Genomic DNA, 18,106 nt, shown 5'->3' with positions numbered 1-18,106 from the left:
CTGCCTCAGTCTAGTATGCTCCTGGCTTAGGGTAATTAGGGTTAACTATAAGGTCCAAGCAATGGTCCTTTGGTCAACCCCAAGGCTTTTCCAGCCACAGACTGTGCCTAGACTAAAGGATACTGGGGATGGTTTAGAGAAAGCAGACTTGCTACCAGCTGCCTGAAAGATTCAAGGCATGCTCCAAATTCCCCATATGTCCACACGAATAACAGGCCTGCCATCTGGACTTGTATTTACATCTTTCCGGAACCTAATTATTATTTTTAGAACCGTACATCTTCTGAGGTCAGTGTACTCCATATCCATTCATTTATTCATTCATTCATTCAGTAAATATTTATTTTACAGACAATCCAGGCTAAGCCTTGGAAATTCATAGGTTCATCCAGCATGACCCTAGCCCTCAAGTTACTGACAGTTTAGGTGGGGGACACAGACAGGCAGCAAGCAGTCAAGGTGCAATATGGGAAGTGCTCAGATACAGGGAAGAACAGGGAGGGGCCCTCCAATTATTAAAGATCCCATTCCTGCATGCATGCCCTGAGCCTGCCGTGCCCACGCACTGAGTGGGTGTTAAGGAGACAGTAACATGACCAAGCCCCAGAGGATCCACAGTGCAGTAGAGGACATAGAAATGTTAACAAATAAGTCAAATAAAATGGGATGACTGCTATAAATAAAGGTATGAGAACAATGGGGAAAGAATGACTAATTCTGGAGGAGGAGAAGCAGGTTTCCAGAGGAGGGTGTGATTTCATTAGCTGTTGAATGAAACAGGCTGCAATGAGACTATGCTAAAAACTTTCCCCAGGACCTAGGAGGGTCCCCTCCTCCTCGTGAATCCACAGAGAGACTTGGTCTCAGTGGCTGAGTACCTGGTTCCTTATCTTTAAACCAGAAATGATAATTGTGCCTACTTATGGGACTGGCTGTTGTGACTAATGACTGAAATGGTTCTTGTAAAGTGTCAATCATGCTGTTTTGCACATAAGGGTTAGCGATTATGATGTGATCTTGCCCCCTCTTACTTTCTATTCTGTGATACTGAAAGGTTTCATCTCTCCTCACTTAACTGCCCCCCTCTTCCCCTGACCTCCTCCTTGGTCATTTCTGTTGCTACGCTACTATATGAATAGGTACATGGCACGGCTGCTTTATAGAACTGTGAAATTGTAAAGGGTGCCCGGTGGGTTAGCTTCTGTTTCTGTAGAAGAGAGACAGACAGAACAAGAGACAGAAGCAAACCAGGCAGCACCATAGGTAGAGAAGTATTTTTTTTTAAGTTTGAGAGGCATTTCTGTAAACAGTCCAACAACTGGACAGACACACAGGCATCTTGGCAGGTAGACAGGCAAATGAACTTGTCATCTTTGTCAGGTTCTCCAGAGCTGTGAGTTGCTTTCTGGATGCAGCTGATGGGGGTTAATCTATGGTTATTGTGATTCTCTTTCCAGCTGAGTGTGGGAATTCAGTCACAGGCACTCAGGGTACTTTGCTGTCCCCCAACTTTCCTGTGAACTACAATAACAATCACGAATGCATCTACTCCATCCAGACGCAGCCAGGGAAGGGGATTCAGCTGAAAGCCAGGGCATTCGAACTCTCCGAAGGAGATGTCCTCAAGGTAAAATTGATCAGTTTCAGAGTATGTATGTTACACTATGCAACAGTCTTGTCAATACTCACTCCTTTGTCTCTGTGTGAATGATCCAAACTTTCTCCTTCTTTCCTGAGTCCCAAGATACTGTCCTCACTCATCTAGGAGAAAGAGAGGACCAAAAGAGAGAGGTATATGGGTATCTAAGAATATGGCTTTAGAGTTTGTTTGGAAGCTGCCTGCTATCAAATGTGTGTGTAATTGAGTATGGGTTGACTGCATAATAAAAGATAATAATTCAGCTCAGGGAACACGGCAAAACCCCGTCTCTACAAAAAATACAAAAATTAGCTGGGTGTGGTGGTGCATGCCAGTAGTCCCAGCTACTGGGGAGGCTGAGATGGGAGGATCACTTGAACCAGTGAGGTTGAGGTTACAGTGAGCCATGATCATGCCACTGCACTCCAGACTAGGTGACAGAGTCAGACCCTGTCTCAAAATAATAATAAGGTTGGAGCAGCCAATGGATCCAGTTTTCCATTTTGAACCCTGACTGTCAACATGGATAATGAAGAGCTCATAGAACATGTGTATATATGCATGTGTGTGTTCATTTGTGTAGCTATGTGTTTATGGCTATGGATGCTTTTTAAAATATGTTTCCACATGTGTGTGAATCAGTTCCCATGTATTTATTTGGTTTTGGGGATCTGTGTCTGTGCACACCTGTGTCAGTATATTGTGTGTATGTGCACTTGTGCATTGCATATGTTTTGGTTGAATGACAGGCTATTGCAGTAGCTTCAGTGTACCACGATGATGGCCTGGTGTGGCAGTGGGGTTAAAGAAAGTGAGTTCAAGACATATCTAAGAGAAAGAAATGGTAAGACTTGGATTACAGAGAGGGTCATAGAGAGGATTTGTTAAGACACTCATCATATATGTCTTGTATTTCTTTGCATAAATACAAAGAATATGGATTGAGTACCTCCAATAATGTGTGGTGTGTGTCTGTGTAATCAAAGAGTTGAGCATGGAGAATTTATTAAAGAGCTGCCTTAATAAAATGAATGACAAGGAAAGCCTCATACAAAGCATGTTCATTTTCATCCTAGACCAAGGAATTTTTTTAGCTTTTTCTAATATAGTTTTATTCCTTGTAGCCAGAGAAGTCCTTACATTAGAAAAAGTTGAACCAGAGCCCACTACTCTGGAAAATCCAAAGAGAAACCATTAAATTTCCATGCTTTCAGATTATCTCCAGATGTGATAAACGTGCTGTCCTTTTTATATACAGTATATGGATACTCCTGGCCAACCCCCTGGGGCATATGTCCTCTAGGGTGTATAGTGTGTGTGTGTGTTTGTGTGTGTGTGTATGTGTGTGTGTGTTTGAAATGCATTTCTCACTCTTACCTAATCCTTTTTGAACCCAAGAAGATGCACTCATGAGATCACTGGCTGGAACTGGATGTGCCTGAAATGGGATAGAACAATCCCATTGGCTTCTTAAGCTCTGCTTTCCAACCCCACATAAAAACAGTGTGTGTCTCCCAACAAGAGAACACAAGACAAGGGTTTTATGCCCTTCTAATAACCATGTCTTTAGGCATCACCCTTGACCTTCGCTTCTCTCCATCCATTTGAGTCTCAGAGGCTGCAATCAGTCCAGCAGTGCCAGAGGGACCTCCTCTCTGTAGAAGTACAGATGGAGCGATGTGAGCTGGGCAATGCAGAGGCTTTCTTGGATGAAGGCCATTAGCACAAAAAGCCAGCATTGAGGCATAGTTTACAATTTTCAGGTTTTGAAGGGAGTATAAGCAGCGGTTCTGTGCAAGTGACCTGATAGAGCCAGCACAAATGGCTCCTAGGTTGCTGGAGGTCACATGGAGTATGGCCAGTGCCATGCTTCCTCACTAAGGGAGTCTAGACTCAGAATAGCACCTAAGACATAGTCAGCAGGTGTGCACACTCAACGGCACCGTCAGGGTTCTGGCTTCAGGGTCAGGTGGGCAGCTTAGTAGATAAGCAGAGAGAGTCTTTCTGAAGTGTTCAGGGTAAAAAAGCAGGAGGGACATGGGGCATAAAACCTAGGTCAGAGTTCAGGGAGGACTAACAGAGGATGCGGGAGCCCAGGTAGTGCACACACACACACACACACATGTACACACAAACACATGCACACACACGTACACACACATGCACGCACACACTCTTTAGCACCAGGGTAAGAAATGCTCCTGCTACGACCTCTTTGAGTTTAGCTCGTCTGCTCTCCCTTAGAGACTGCTGAATGTTTCCATTCCCCATTTCCATTTTCCCTCTGTAACGGTGTACCAACCAGAAAATTAACCGGATATGTGTAAATATTCAGTAGATCAGAAGACGGAGACATGTCTGAGGAATCAGAGCTAATTGCCCCTCTGTAGGCAACAAAGAACAGAAACATACTTTAAAAGCTCCTGATTTGTATTCTTAAGAGAATTTGAGAGAATAGTATATTTATGACACAAAACTAGGCAATAATGAAAACAGAGCAATCTGAGATGAGGAGAGATTAAATAGAGATGAAAAACATGATCACCCAATTAAAAAATGGAATGGAGGCAATGAACGGAAGATGGTAAACCACAGAAAAATGAAATCAGTTTATTAAAAGATAAATTTGAGAACTTCTCCCACATCTCATAAGGAAATGAAAAAGAGGATTATTTTATATTAATAAAATGGATAATCAATCCACAGTAAAACTTTATGTGCCAAATAACACAGCACAAATAAATTAAATAAAAACTGCTGGAAATGTAAAAAAATTTAATAAAGTTACAGTCATCATGGAAGATTTTAATATACCTCTGTAAGTCTGTGATATATCACCTAAGTTAAAGATAAATAAGGATTTGGGTAACTTGGATGATGTAACAGAATAAATCAGAAGAAAGTAGGAGAAAGATACTTTAAACATAAAGGCAGAAATGACTAGAGAAACAAAACTAAAAAACAAGAGCAATTGTCAACAAAACCAACTGGTTTTTTGAAAAATAATAAAGTAGATAAAACTGGCAGAACTGATCGAGGAATAAAGAAGCCACAAATATGTAATATTAGGAATTGAAAAGGGACATAATCAAAGATATAGGAGAGATAATGGAAATAAGAAAATGTTTAGGGATCACGCCACTGCTCTCCAGTCTGGGTGACAGAGTGAGACCCTTTTTCAAAAAAAAGAAGGAAAATGTTTAGAAACAACTTAAGCCAAGAAATCTGAAAGCTCAGATGAAATGGAAATTTTTATAGATAAAAAGTACTAATATGAAAAAAATCTGAAAAAACCAATAATCATTAAAAAATTATAATTCCCCCATATCCTCTCTCAAAAGCCCCAGGCCTTAACTATTTTACAGGTAAGCTTTACCAAAACTTCAAGAAGCAATTCATCCCTGCAATAAACTGTTCAGAAGAGAGAAAAATAAAGATCCATCTCCCAACTCATTTTTGTTAATGAGGCAAGTAGAAACTTTGGTATCAAAGAGTAAAATGATGGTTACCAGGGGATTGACGGAATGGGGAGATAATGGTCAAAGTATAGAAAGCATCAATTAGACAGAAGAATTAAGGGTGTTTTTTTTCCTTTGAGATGTATTGCACGTTACAGTGAATATAGCAAATAATAATGTACCATACATTTCAAAATCACTAAAAGTAAATTTCAAATGTTCTTGCAACAAAAAAAGATAAGTATTTGAGGTGATTGAGGTGATGGTTATGTTAGTTTGATTTACTAATTCCACATTGTATTCATAAATCATAACATTACTTCCTACCCCATGAATATATGCAGCTATAATTTATCAGTTTATAATTTAAAATAAAAATTTTAAAAAGAACAGAAATCAGAAACTATTAGGGCATCTCACTTTTGATCATAGATCTAAAAATTCTGAGTATAAATCAGATTGAATTTGACTGTGTATTAAAACAAAGATGAGACCATCCTGGCTAATACAGTGAAACCCCGTCTCTACTGAGAATACAAAAAAAAAAAAAAAATTAGCAGGGTGTGGTGGTGGGCGCCTATAGTCTCAGCAACTTGGGAAGCTGAGGCAGGAGAATGGCGTGACCCCGGGAGACAGAGCTTGCAGTGAGCCGAGATTGCAGCCACTGCACCCCAGCCTGGATGACAGAGCAAGATTCCATCTCAAAAAAAAAAAAAAAAAAAAAAAAAAAAAACAAAGATGACCAAGTAGGTTTGATTCCAGGAATGTGAAGATGTGTCAAAATTAGAAAAGCTCATAATGTTATTTGTTAGACAAACCATATGAAATTGCTATTTTTGTAGGTCAAAACTGTTAAAATATTGGCAATTTCATGGCTCAACCTAATATCCTATAAACAGATTAGCAAAGAAAAAGACATTATCCTGCTAATACACCCCAAAACATCATGTGATTAAATTCAACACCCACTCATGATTTTTAAAAATATCTCATAAAACTACACGTAGAACTTTCCTAATTTAATAAAAATATTTCTACCAAATGCCTACAGCAAACATTATACTTAATGGCAAAACTTCCTAAAAATTTTCAGTAAAGTCAAGAACAAGATCAGTAGTTCTACTATCACCAATAGAACGCAGCATTGTGCTGAAGAGACAAACCATTACATTTATACCAGAAAAAGAAAAAAAAAAGGAACTATAAAAATTAGAAGGGAATATAGAAAATTGTGACTTTTGTTTCAAAAATACAAAAGAACCAACTAATAAACTCAAAATCAATAAGAAAATTAACAAAGCTTCTGGTGTTTCTATAACCAAATAAAACTTGCAATCAGGAGGGAAAGTCTCATTTATAATAGAAACAAAAACTATAAGACACCTAGAAATAAGCCCTCCAAAATGTGCATAATCTTAAATGAGAGAAGATAAAATTTTATTTTGATATTGATGTAACTAAAATAAATGCCGGGAGATTTCATGCTCATGGATGCACAGAGGGTATGAACAGGCAGCCAATTCACAGAGGAAGTAAGAACTGTTGATAAACATATAAAAAGATGCTCAACTTCAATGACGATCAAGGATTTACATATTAAAATGAGATACCATTTTACACTCATCAAATTGGAAAACATCATAATACTCTAAAATACCAAGTATCAGCAAGGATATAAAGCAATGAAAGCTGTCAGACGTTGCTGGTGAAAGAGCAAATTGGTATTCCTTTTCAAAGAGCAATCTAGTAATATCTAACCAAATTGAAGATGTGCCATCCCTGCAACCAGTTTTTCCATGCTAGATGTGTGCTCCAGAGAAACTCAAGCACACGTGTGCAAGCGGACATGAAGGAATATTCTGAAATTATGCTTACATTGTTTGTAATTGTGTATAGAAAGCTTTCTGCTTAGCATATTCATTTTGAAACCAGCCATCTTGCTGACCTACTTTATTGGATGTAATGGATGTGCATAGATTCTCTTGGATTTCTCAGGGAGGCATTTCCATCACCTGCGCATAATGATGAATTGGACCATCAAGCAATATCCTGTTAGGAAGTAAATGTATACAAAGGCCCAATTCCCAATAGCAGTCAAAAATATAAAAATACCCAGGAATAAGAACAGAATGTTAGTGAGAGACATAAAAGACAACCTGATTAAATGGAGCTAGACACCATGTATATGGATTGGAAGACTCAATATCACATAGATACATTTTTCTCAAGTCCATCCATACGTTTAATGTAGCTCAATCAGACTTACACAAGTTTTGTTTTGGAGGTTTTTGTTTTACTTTTTATAATTCAGGAAAATTCTTCTTGAGTTTAGAAGAGTACATCTGGGAGAATTTTTTTTAAGTTAAGACAAATGAAGACTTTTCCTACTAATTATTTAAATATATTGTAAAGCTACAGTAACTGAAACTGTGGATCATTCATAGGAGTAAACAAATAGGCAAATGCAATAGAATAGAAAGCTGACAAACAAAACCAAATGTATATAATTATATGTTAATTATATATGTGATAAAGATGGATTTAAAATTGGTAGTGTGTGGAATATTTACAGAGTTTGGTTAAATGACTAATCTATCAGGGAGTTAAGGTAGAATTGTATATCATATCCCAAAATAAATTTCAGGTAGATTTAAGGACATGAATTCTAGAGGAAAATACTGGTTTATTTATCGTACATTTACTGAGTGAAGCTTAAGTACCAGAGCACATATTTTGGACACTGATGTGTAAATAATTATATTGCAGATTGGGTTAATTTTTATTATAGAAATTCCTGCTGCCATTTAAATGCTGTTATGGAAAAAATATTTAATGACTTTAAAAATATATACATTATATTAAGTGAAAGAGCAGGTTGCCCTATAGTATCTATAATTTGATCTTATTGTTATAAAAAATTATAAAAACATAAATTTATACAAGGAAATAAATGCATAGAATAAAGCCTAGAAAGATACTTACCAACATGTTGTAAGTCCTGAAAGTTATTTGCACATTTCTGTTTTATAAGTTTTTCGGCAATTAATATTTTATTGTAATGATACAAGTAACATTTTTGTTCTTGATGAATTAGGATGAATTATGCTTGGAAATTAAGGAAAACATCCTGTTCCCATCATACTTTTTATTAATTAGCCATCGTTTCTGAATAACATCATATATCCAGTGAGTGTTTAAATTTCCAATTATCTCATAGATGTCATAACATTTTTTAAATTTATAGTTTATTTGAATCAGGATTCAATAAGGTCCACACATTAGAGTCATTGTCTCATGTGTTTTTTAATCTACAGGTTTCTCCTTCCATCTTTTTTCTTTTCCCCCTTGTAACTTATTTGTTGAGGAAATCAGATCATTTGTTCAGTGGAACTTTCCACTCTGGATTTTGCTGAATGCCCTCACAACGTATCATTTTGTATGTTCCTCTGTCCTCGGTATTTATTGCCCATAAGTTGGAAATTAGATCCAGTGGCTTGATCTGATCAGGTCTGATTTTTTTGGCAAGGTAACTCCAAGGGTCATGGTATATCTTTTATTAAAGAAACACATGTTGTCTGATTGTCTTCCTTACTGCAATTGATGATTATTATTTCTTATTGCAATTGATGATTCTTATTCCATTGATGATAAATGCCTTGGTCCATTGATTTCCATATGTTTTGGTAGTTAAAAATATTTTTGTAACAATTTAGGCTAAACTCTTTGAACTTGTATTATCTTGATGTCTGTTGGAACCCTGGAATTCACTCAGTCTATCAGTGATATACAGCAATTACACAAGGATCTGGTAACAGACTTCAGGCTCCCAGGAGCCTAAACAAATCTCTATAATATACAACACTGTTAGCTTGAAGGATGGCTTCTTTTAGAAAGCTTTGCTTCATAAATAGTACACTGGAAATATTGTTCCAATTTGCTGGCAGCTGGCATCACATTGTGTGCCATGCACAAATATTCATCACCCACTCATAGATCCCATCTTTGATATTTACAAAAGCACCAGGGGGTCTTTCACTCAATCACAACTTCTGTTGTTATTTGTACAATTATCTGGAAAGGAGCAGCAACCTCGAAACCTGGGGAGCCAGTTCATTATTCTGATGATTGTTGTCTTTGCTGGTACTAAGAAGTTCAGGGGACAGATGGGAGCAAGGGAAGCCAGATGCCTGTACGATTCCACCCTGGGCAAGCCCAGCAGGCCCTAGCTGGAGCCCTCATTTTAGCAGGGAAGGGGCAGAGGCTGAGCTTGGGGAAGAAAAAGTCACCATGACACGCTGGTCATTTTAACTCCATCCCATCTGATTCCCAGGGATGACATCCAGCAGAGTGGTCAAGACAGGCTACTGCCACAGTGGGGTGGGATCATGTGAGAGGATGGCTGTCTCATGTATTGGAAGGACAGGATTGCGGGTTTAGCAATGTAGAGATGAATGCTTTCAGCCTGTCTATCTGAGGAAACAGATGGTTTGAGAAGCAGGCAACCCAAACCTGGCCTCCCCAGGCTGCTAAAGAATAAGCTGGTGCTATATGGGGGTTGAGGGAACAAGAGCAGATCTCCACTGGAAAGGTTGGAATAGCAACCAGTTCCCAAAGACCAGATTCACAGTAAAGATGGGCTGAGCATAGAACTGACATCAAGGGAAAACGAGATAACTTGCTCAGTTGATAGCTTCCCTCTGCCATCTTCCTTGCATCTGACAACTCGATGTGCCTCTGATAGTTGTTACCAGTGCTAAACTCCAGGAGTGTGGGTTGTGGGGTAAGAAGGTGTTGTTCAACATAAGGCCATGCTGACGACATTGGGTTGGGGGTCTCTCCTGTGTCCAGGTTTATGACGGCAACAACAACTCCGCCCGTTTGCTGGGAGTATTCAGCCGTTCTGAGATGATGGGGGTGACTTTGAACAGCACATCCAGCAGTCTGTGGCTTGATTTCATCACTGATGCTGAAAACACCAGCAAGGGCTTTGAACTGCAGTTTTCCAGTAAGTCTTTCTTGCATCCGTGTGGTCAAGGAAGTCAGGCTTTCCCATTTTATTCATTTACTTGAGCTTCTGCTTGCCCACAAGATACAAAGAATGTGCTCTTAAGACTGTTTTAAAATCCAATGTGTATCCATCAGTGGATGCATGGGTAAACAAAATGTGATATGTTCATACAATGGAATAGCATTTGGCCATAAGAAGGAGTGAAGTGGCAGGGCACAGTGGCTTATGCCTGTAATCCCAGCACTGGGAGGCCAAGGCAGGTGGATCACGAGGTCAGGAGTTCAAGACCAGCCTGGCCAAGATGGTGAAACCCCCTCTGTACTAAAACTACAAAAATTAGCTGGGCGTGGTGGCGGGCACCTGTAATCCCAGCTACTCGGGAGGCTGAGGCAGGAGAATCACTTGAACCCAGAAGGCAGAGGTTGCAGTGAGCTGAGATTGCACCACTGCACTGTAGCCTGGGTGACAGAGCAAGACTCTGTCTTTAAAAAAAAATAAATGAGTGAAGTACTGATAGGTGCATCAATGTGGATGGCCCTTGAAAATATTGCACTAAGTGAAAGAATCCAGTCTCAAAGGCCACATATTGTTTGAGTCTCTTTGTAGGAACTGTCCAGAACAGGCAAATCCATAGAGCCAGAAAGTAAAGGGCAGTTGCCTAAGCTGGGGGAGTTAGGGGAAAATGTCTATGGAACTTCTTTTTGAGGTGATAAAAATGTTGTAGAGCTGATTATGGCAATAGCTGTACAACTCTGTGAATCTACTAAAAGACATTGGATTGTACACATTAGATGGGAGAATGTATGGTATGTGAATTGTATCTCAATAAAGAAAGCTATTGGGGAAAATAATCCACAGAGTAGAGTCAGGCTTCCCCTCGCCTGGGCTCGAGGCTGCCTGGCAGAGGATCCTTGCCTGTTACAGCAGGAGGTTCAGTGGAAGAGGATTAGAGATACGTTTGAATTCCATTTCTATCATGTGAAAATTGTGTAAGTTTGGAACAGTTTGTTTAACCTTCCCAAATCAATGCTCTCAGTTGTAAAATGCAGATAATTATACCCACCTGTAAGACTCCTGTGAATAACAAATGAGAGAGAACACATGTATAGCGCCATAGAGTGGGAGCTCTGCATAAATCTGTTTCCTTTTCCAGCCCGTTTCAACAGCATATGTTTAAGCAGGTCATAACTAAGCTTTTAAACATACATTTAAGGTGACTTCTCCATATTACCCCATGTTATCAGAATGTCTCAATGAGCAAAATGAAAAGAACGCTCCTGCTAGCAAAAATGCTATGGGGTCAAACAAAAGAAATAGAAAATGCAGACCTTAGGCCTGAAAACTATTAAAAGCAGAAATCATTTACATTTAGCAACAGAGAAATGGATGTTCCTTAATACACCCTCAACTGAGCATTGAAATGAGGAAATGCTGACTGGTAAATCCATCAGAACCCACGGGCTGTGGCTGAGACAGCTTCCTTGAGGACATGGGCTTCGAGGGAAGAGAGGAAGCATGGTTTCTGCCACAATAGGTCTTACTCACTCTACCTCTTCTCTCCTCACCAGGTTTCGAACTCATCAAATGTGAGGACCCAGGAACCCCGCAGTTTGGCTACAAGGTTCATGATGAAGGTCATTTTGCAGGGAGCTCCGTGTCCTTCAGCTGTGACCCTGGATACAGCCTGCGGGGTAGTGAGGAGCTGCTGTGTCTGAGTGGAGAGCGCCGGACCTGGGACCGGCCTCTGCCCACCTGTGTTGGTAGGAGGGCTCTTCCTCTGCAGGGAACCCTTGGGTCTCCCATAATACCAAGGTCTAGCCCTGGTCTCATTCTAGTTAGACCCCATGCTCCAGGGCCTGGGGGCCATCTACTTGGACTGAATCCTCTTGTTAACAGATATCATGGCTCGCCTGCACCCCTTCTCCACTTCCTCACTCTCACACCTCATTACACCCATGCAGCAGTGCATTCAGGCGGGTAGCTTGCTTTGTCGTACATTTAGCAAGTGGGACCACAGCCAAGTCATGCCCTCAAAATTGTAACGCGGGTGATAGTGACGAGGTGGGAGAGTCCATTAGAAAGCGAGAGATGGGGCTTTTGCCTGAGTTCCAGGGCTTATTGTAACACCAAGACTCAGATGAGTCTCCCACCCACTCTGGGTCTCAGTTTCCCTGTAGGTAAAATGGGACTCATTCTCCCTTTTCTGGAGGAATGTCAAAAGAAAGAGTAAGATAAAGAACAACCATTGCTCTCACTGATAAAGAATGCAATAATGAACTTGCATCTTTAAACCTGTGGTTCTTCCCGAATGTCATCAGAGGTTCTCTAGAATCTTTACACGTGTCACAGGACAAGAGACAGTCATCTGAGGCAGAAGTGCAAAATAGGCAAAAATGGTCATTCTGTTTGGCCTTTTCATCTCTTACCACCCATCTCCCTGCTAATGTGAATTCCCCCATACTGCTTTGTCCTGCCTCCTACCTTTCCAAAATCAGACCTTTCTCTCTCTCCACCCCCTTTCTCATGTGCCACAACCTCAATGTGTCTGTGCCAGCACTGGCTAATCTTGTAAGAACAAAACCTCCACTGGAAAAATATGTACATGCCTACCAAGCCCCACATGTGAGAACTGGTGCACATGTATGTCTGGGTATTTGTGGAGGCAGAGAAATAAATGAAGAATAAAATCTGTTCACTGCCCTTGTGGGGGCCCATACTCTAACATGAAGAACAGACACATAAACAGGTAAGTATAATATAAGAGAAGCACTGTAGAAAGAGTTAAGTGCAAGATGTTGGGAGGATATGAGAATGTTTTGCCTGGGAGGTGATATTTCAATTGAGACTTGGAAGAATGGGTTAGAATTCACCAATAGGAGAGAGAGGAGGCGAGATGGACATTCTAGACTGAGCACGTGCACGGGTGAAAGTGTGAACCGGCATGGTGGGAAGTGTTAATGGGCACAGATGCTTCTTTTCCCCTAGATGACTACATTTTCATAGGATCTTTAACACTCTTATACAACGGAGGGTCTAAGTGGACCCTCTGCAAGTGGACAGACCAAAACAGCAGCCTTTATGGAGCCTCCAGGGTCTTCTTCTCCCTTTGCCTTTGACCTGGTCTTCAAGCATATCTTCCCTTTCACCCTCTATCTCTCTTTTTATATTTCCCCTCATTCATGTGCCAGGCCCTATGCTAGGCACTAGGAATACAGAGAAGAGTAGATCTCAGGCCAGGAAGGGTGATGCTTGCATAAACACACAACAGTATAATGCCACAGACAAGCAAGCCAGAGCACGCAAAATGAAAAGGAGGGATGATGACTCGCATTACAAGATAATTATTTGCTTTGCGGAAAGGATTCACTGTAAGATTACTTTGAATATCAAATATGCCAGTTGGACTGGACTTATTGGATTCACTCAAGCAGTATAAGAGCATTTAAACTTAGAATTACACTAGAACCTTGGAGGTCTTCCCCATTGTGACTGCCTCTAGCCTGCTAGAGAAGTGAGGCTGTGTATTTGAGATTATGTGCATATTTTTGTATATGTCATGTTGTGGTCGACTTCATCATGGTCTACCACAAATGACTGCGGTAGCTTAAAACATCCAAATGTTTTATCCTTCAGTGACTGGACTCTGCAGCCCAAACAAAGCCGCCAAGGCTCTAGGTTGGGAAGAAGGGAGAAGACCAGAAAGAGTAGAGTTATATGTTCTCAGTGTTGTTGAATCTGCTACATGCTGGCCCACTCAGCCCCCTCCTGCCCACCTGCCAGACCCCAGGTAGGGTATCTAGTTGTCCATGATGACATGCTCCCAGTGCTGCTGCCTCCAAACCCTCACTTCCCAGGAAGCAGGAAGTCCTTCTCTGTCTGGAATATGGAAGAAAGCTTGAACCAAGGACATGGATAATGCCCTCCCACCTTTCTAGCTACTTCCTCTATTTGTGGACCAGTCAAGCCTCCTCCTCACAATTGTAGTCCATCCTCTCACCAGCACCCTACTCCCTGCCATGGCCCCATTCAGCCTGGCATCTTTCAATCAGGTTCACACCTCCCACCCTAACAGCACCTTGGAGAGAGGGCTCACAGTAAAGCTTGAGCAGAGGGTCTGGTAGAGGGCCTTCTGCAACCCTTCGTTAGTGGTCCTGTGTGAAACCAAGGGGTCCATGAAATGTTGGATGAGTCCTTAGCAACAGGTAGGGGTCAGTCTTCCATCTGTGACCCTGATCCCTTCTTCTATTTCTAGCATCTTGCCTAATCAACTATTCCTTTTCCTAAATAGCTCTGCGATGAATATCCTCCTCTTCATTTATACTCATTCTCCCTTGATTCAGACGCTTATAGTAATTTGCATGGAAAGCAATAATCTACTTCCATTCATTTGATTGTCCAACCATCCATTCATTCAATAAACATTAAGCATCTATAATGTGCCAAACAGTATAGTAGGTACTTGATATGCAGATATAAGACAAGCTCCCTGCTGCCAAGGAGCTCATAGTCTTGTGGAGGAAATAGACATGATTTTAATAACATGTTACACATGCTACAATAGAAATCTATTCACATTGTAATGGAGACACAAAGGAGGGCAGTGTCAGTTCTACCTGGGGAGGGGAGGTATGCCACAAAAGGTGTCATAGCAAGGATGTTTATTCAGGTCCTCCATCCAAATAGAGCTTGTGGACTTCATCAGGCTGGACCAAAGAGTTCAGAGAGGCCAAAGGGAGCCACTCTGGTGGGCTCAGTGGGCTCTACTGAAAAGCTTAGACTTCATTTGGGGAGTGAATGCAAGCAGTCACTTGTTTGCATTTGATAAAGATCTGTTGATAGCACTGCCTAGAGTGTGGGCAGCAGTGCCAGCCTAGAGATGGTGAGGGCCTGAGTCAAGATTCCAGCAATGTAGGGGGAGTAGAGTCAAACATGAATAATAATCACACAGGTTTAACAACTGGGTCTCAGAGTGAGATTAGATGTCGGGGAGAAAGGAGGAGAAGGCCAGGAAGAACCCCCAGCTTCTGACTTCAGTGATTGCTCCGATGGGGAATGTAGACCTCTTCACTTGCCTCCCTGCCCCCAGTTTCACCCCTGCTGTACCCCCTCATGCTGCCACCACAGTGACTTCTTCTAACACGCAAAGTTCACTGATGTGTCACGCAGTCAATTAACTCACGCATATAAACACTGCAGTTCTTTCCTGGAACAGTAAATATATGACAGCCTGGTATCCAAGGTCCTTCAACCTGTGATGCTTCCTCACCTTTCCAGTCCCGTCTCCCACCTCGCCCTATCTCATACCCTGGCCTCCAGCCTGCCATGCTCTTCCTCGCTTCCAGGAACTTTGCAGTTACTCTTCTCTGTCTCTCTGCAGTGCCCTCCTTCCCATCCTACCCTTGCTACCCACCCGACCTGGTCAACTCTTGCTTCTCCTTCAAGGTTCTTTTGAGACCAGCACCCTCCCTGGCTCTTGCTGTCCTTTGCTCAGGGAGATTGGTCACTTCTGCTACCACTTGCTATTAGGACACATAGCACACAGTGTGGCTGTCTTCTCTGCTAGATGGTAAACTCTTCCAGAGGAGGGCAGTATCCTGCTGATCTCTGCTGTCCTGGCAGCTAGCAGAGGTCCTGTTGCTATCAAGAAGCAGGTTGAAGTACTTGCATGTTCCTCCCTAGGAGGCTTTGAGGAGGTTGGTCACAGAATAGGCAATCAGCCCTCCATTCAGGGACTGTTTTTGTTTACCAGTGTACAATTCAGTTGTTTGTAATTATATTACTCTGTTCTCACACCGCTATAAAGATACTACCTGAGACGAGGTAATTTGTAAAGGAAAGAGGTTTAACTGACTCACAGTTCCTCAGGGCTGGGGAAGCCTCAGGAAACATACAATCATGGTGGAAGGGGAAGCAGGCACCTTTTTTACAAGGCGGCAGGAGAGAGAAAAGTGAGAGAAGGAGGAACTTGTCAAACACTTATAAAACCATCATATCTCGTGAGAGCTCACTCACTATCATGAGAACAGTATGGGGGAAACTGCCCCCATGATCCAGTCACCTCCCACCAGGTTCCTCCCTCAACTCCTGGGGATTACAATTCAAGGCGAAATTTGGGTAGGGACACAAAGCCTAACCATGTGAGTAGTATATGCACAGGGTTGTACAGCCATCACCACAATCTAATTTTTGAACATTTTGTCCCCCACAAAAGAAAACCCATGCCTATTAACAGCCACTCCCAGTTGTCCCCTCCCCCAGGCCCTGGCAACCACTAATGTACCTTCTGTCTCCAAGATTTGCCTATTCTAGGTATTTCATATAAGTGGAATCGCACAATGTGTCTGACTTCCTTCACTTAACTAATGTTTTCAGAGTTCATCTATATTGTAGCAGGTATCAAGCCTGGATTCCTTGTTGTTGTTGTTGTTGTTGTTGTTGTTGTTGTTATTTTGAGACGGAGTTTCGCATTTGTTGCCCAGGCTGGAGTGCAATGGTGCGATCTCGGCTCACCACAACCTCTGCCTCCCGGGTTCAAGCGATTCTCCTACCTAAGCCTCCTGAGTAACTGGGATTACAGGCACGTGCCACCATCCTGGCTAATTCTTTGTGTTTTTAGTAGAGATGGGGTTTCTCCATGTTGGTCAGGCTGGTCTGAAACTCCCAACTGCAGGTAATCCACCTACCTCGGCCTCCCAGAATGCTGGGATTACAAGTGTGAGCCACCGTGTCCGGCTGCCTTGATTCCTTTTTGTGGTTGAATACTATTCCATTGCATGGTTATGCCACATTTTGTTTATTCATTCATCAGTTGATAGACATTTGGGTTGTTTACACTTTTTGATAACTATGAATAACGTTGTTATGAACATTCATGTTCAAGTTTTTATGTGAACATGTTTTCATTTATCTTGGGTATATGCCTAAGAGCAGAATTGCTAGGTCATATGGTGACTATGTTTAACATTTTGAGGAACCACCAACTTGTTTTTGAAAGCAGCTGTACCATTTTACATTTCCATCAGTAACGATGAGAGTTCCAGTTTCTCCACATCCCCACCTACACTTGTATAGTCTTTCTGACCATAGACATCCCAGTGGATGTGAAGTGATATCTTATTGTGGGTTTGATTTGTATTTCCCTAATTACTAACAATGTTAAACATGTTTTCATGTATGTATTGGCTATTTATATATCTTCTTTGGAGAAATGTTTGTTCAAATCCTTTGCCTTTTTAAAATTGGGTTATTCATCTTTTTGTTGTTGATTTGTAGGGGTTCTTTATAGGTTCTGGATATAAGTCTCATCCAGGGACTTTTTAATATGCTGTGCTCAGTCACTTGGAATGAATGAGAGGGACTCAGGAGCAAACAGGCAAAAGGAGCCGCTGAGTGACTGCTGGCAGCTCAGGCCACCCTGTGAAGCTCACTCTTTTGGGATTTCTTTCAGCCGAGTGTGGAGGGACAGTAAAAGGAGAGGTGTCGGGGCAGGTGCTGTCACCTGGGTATCCAGCTCCCTATGAACACAACCTCAACTGCATCTGGACCATCGAAGCAGAGGCCGGCTGCACCATTGGGTAAGTGTCAGGGCTGGCAAAGTAACCATCGTGAGTTGTTCAGGGGAGGCATCATCGGCATCATCACCAGGCCATCCAGCTAGTGCCTGACCCACCTGCCTCACCTGGAGAACCTTGTGATCAATGGTGGTTGCTATGCTGGATGCCTCAAAAAATCTGGAAAGGTCAGTCTCAGCCTCTCAGGGCTTCATGCCAAGTCCATACACCTCACTGGCCCAGATAGCACAGTTACAGCAGCGTAGCCAAGGGCATGGATTGAAGGCATGCAGACCCCCATTTGAATCCAACCCTTCCATGTACTATTTGCAGGACTTTGGAAAAGTTCCTTATCCTCTCTGCATCTCATTGTCCTCTTCTGTAGAGTATGGATCTCAAGATAAAGCACTTGAATGAGATATTGCATGTAATATGCTCAGTGTAGTACTTG

General features: G+C 41.7%; 1 protein-coding gene across 1 annotated transcript in view; it reads left to right on the top strand.

Annotated features, from left to right (window-relative positions):
* The window catches only part of CSMD2 (CUB and Sushi multiple domains 2), a 653,486-nt gene that overhangs the window by 459,849 nt on the left and 175,531 nt on the right, over positions 1 to 18,106 (top strand). The window contains exons 22-25 of the mRNA XM_050747220.1: positions 1,458 to 1,627; positions 9,946 to 10,102; positions 11,674 to 11,865; positions 17,553 to 17,679. Coding sequence (XP_050603177.1) covers positions 1,458 to 1,627; positions 9,946 to 10,102; positions 11,674 to 11,865; positions 17,553 to 17,679 — 646 coding nt within the window. The remainder of the gene's footprint in view (positions 1 to 1,457; positions 1,628 to 9,945; positions 10,103 to 11,673; positions 11,866 to 17,552; positions 17,680 to 18,106) is intronic.

Source organism: Macaca thibetana, chromosome 1 (genome assembly GCF_024542745.1).
Source record: "Macaca thibetana thibetana isolate TM-01 chromosome 1, ASM2454274v1, whole genome shotgun sequence".
Taxonomy (NCBI): domain Eukaryota; kingdom Metazoa; phylum Chordata; class Mammalia; order Primates; family Cercopithecidae; genus Macaca; species Macaca thibetana.
The sequence above is the reverse complement of the archived record's forward strand: the minus strand, read 5'-3'. Positions and strand labels throughout refer to the sequence as shown.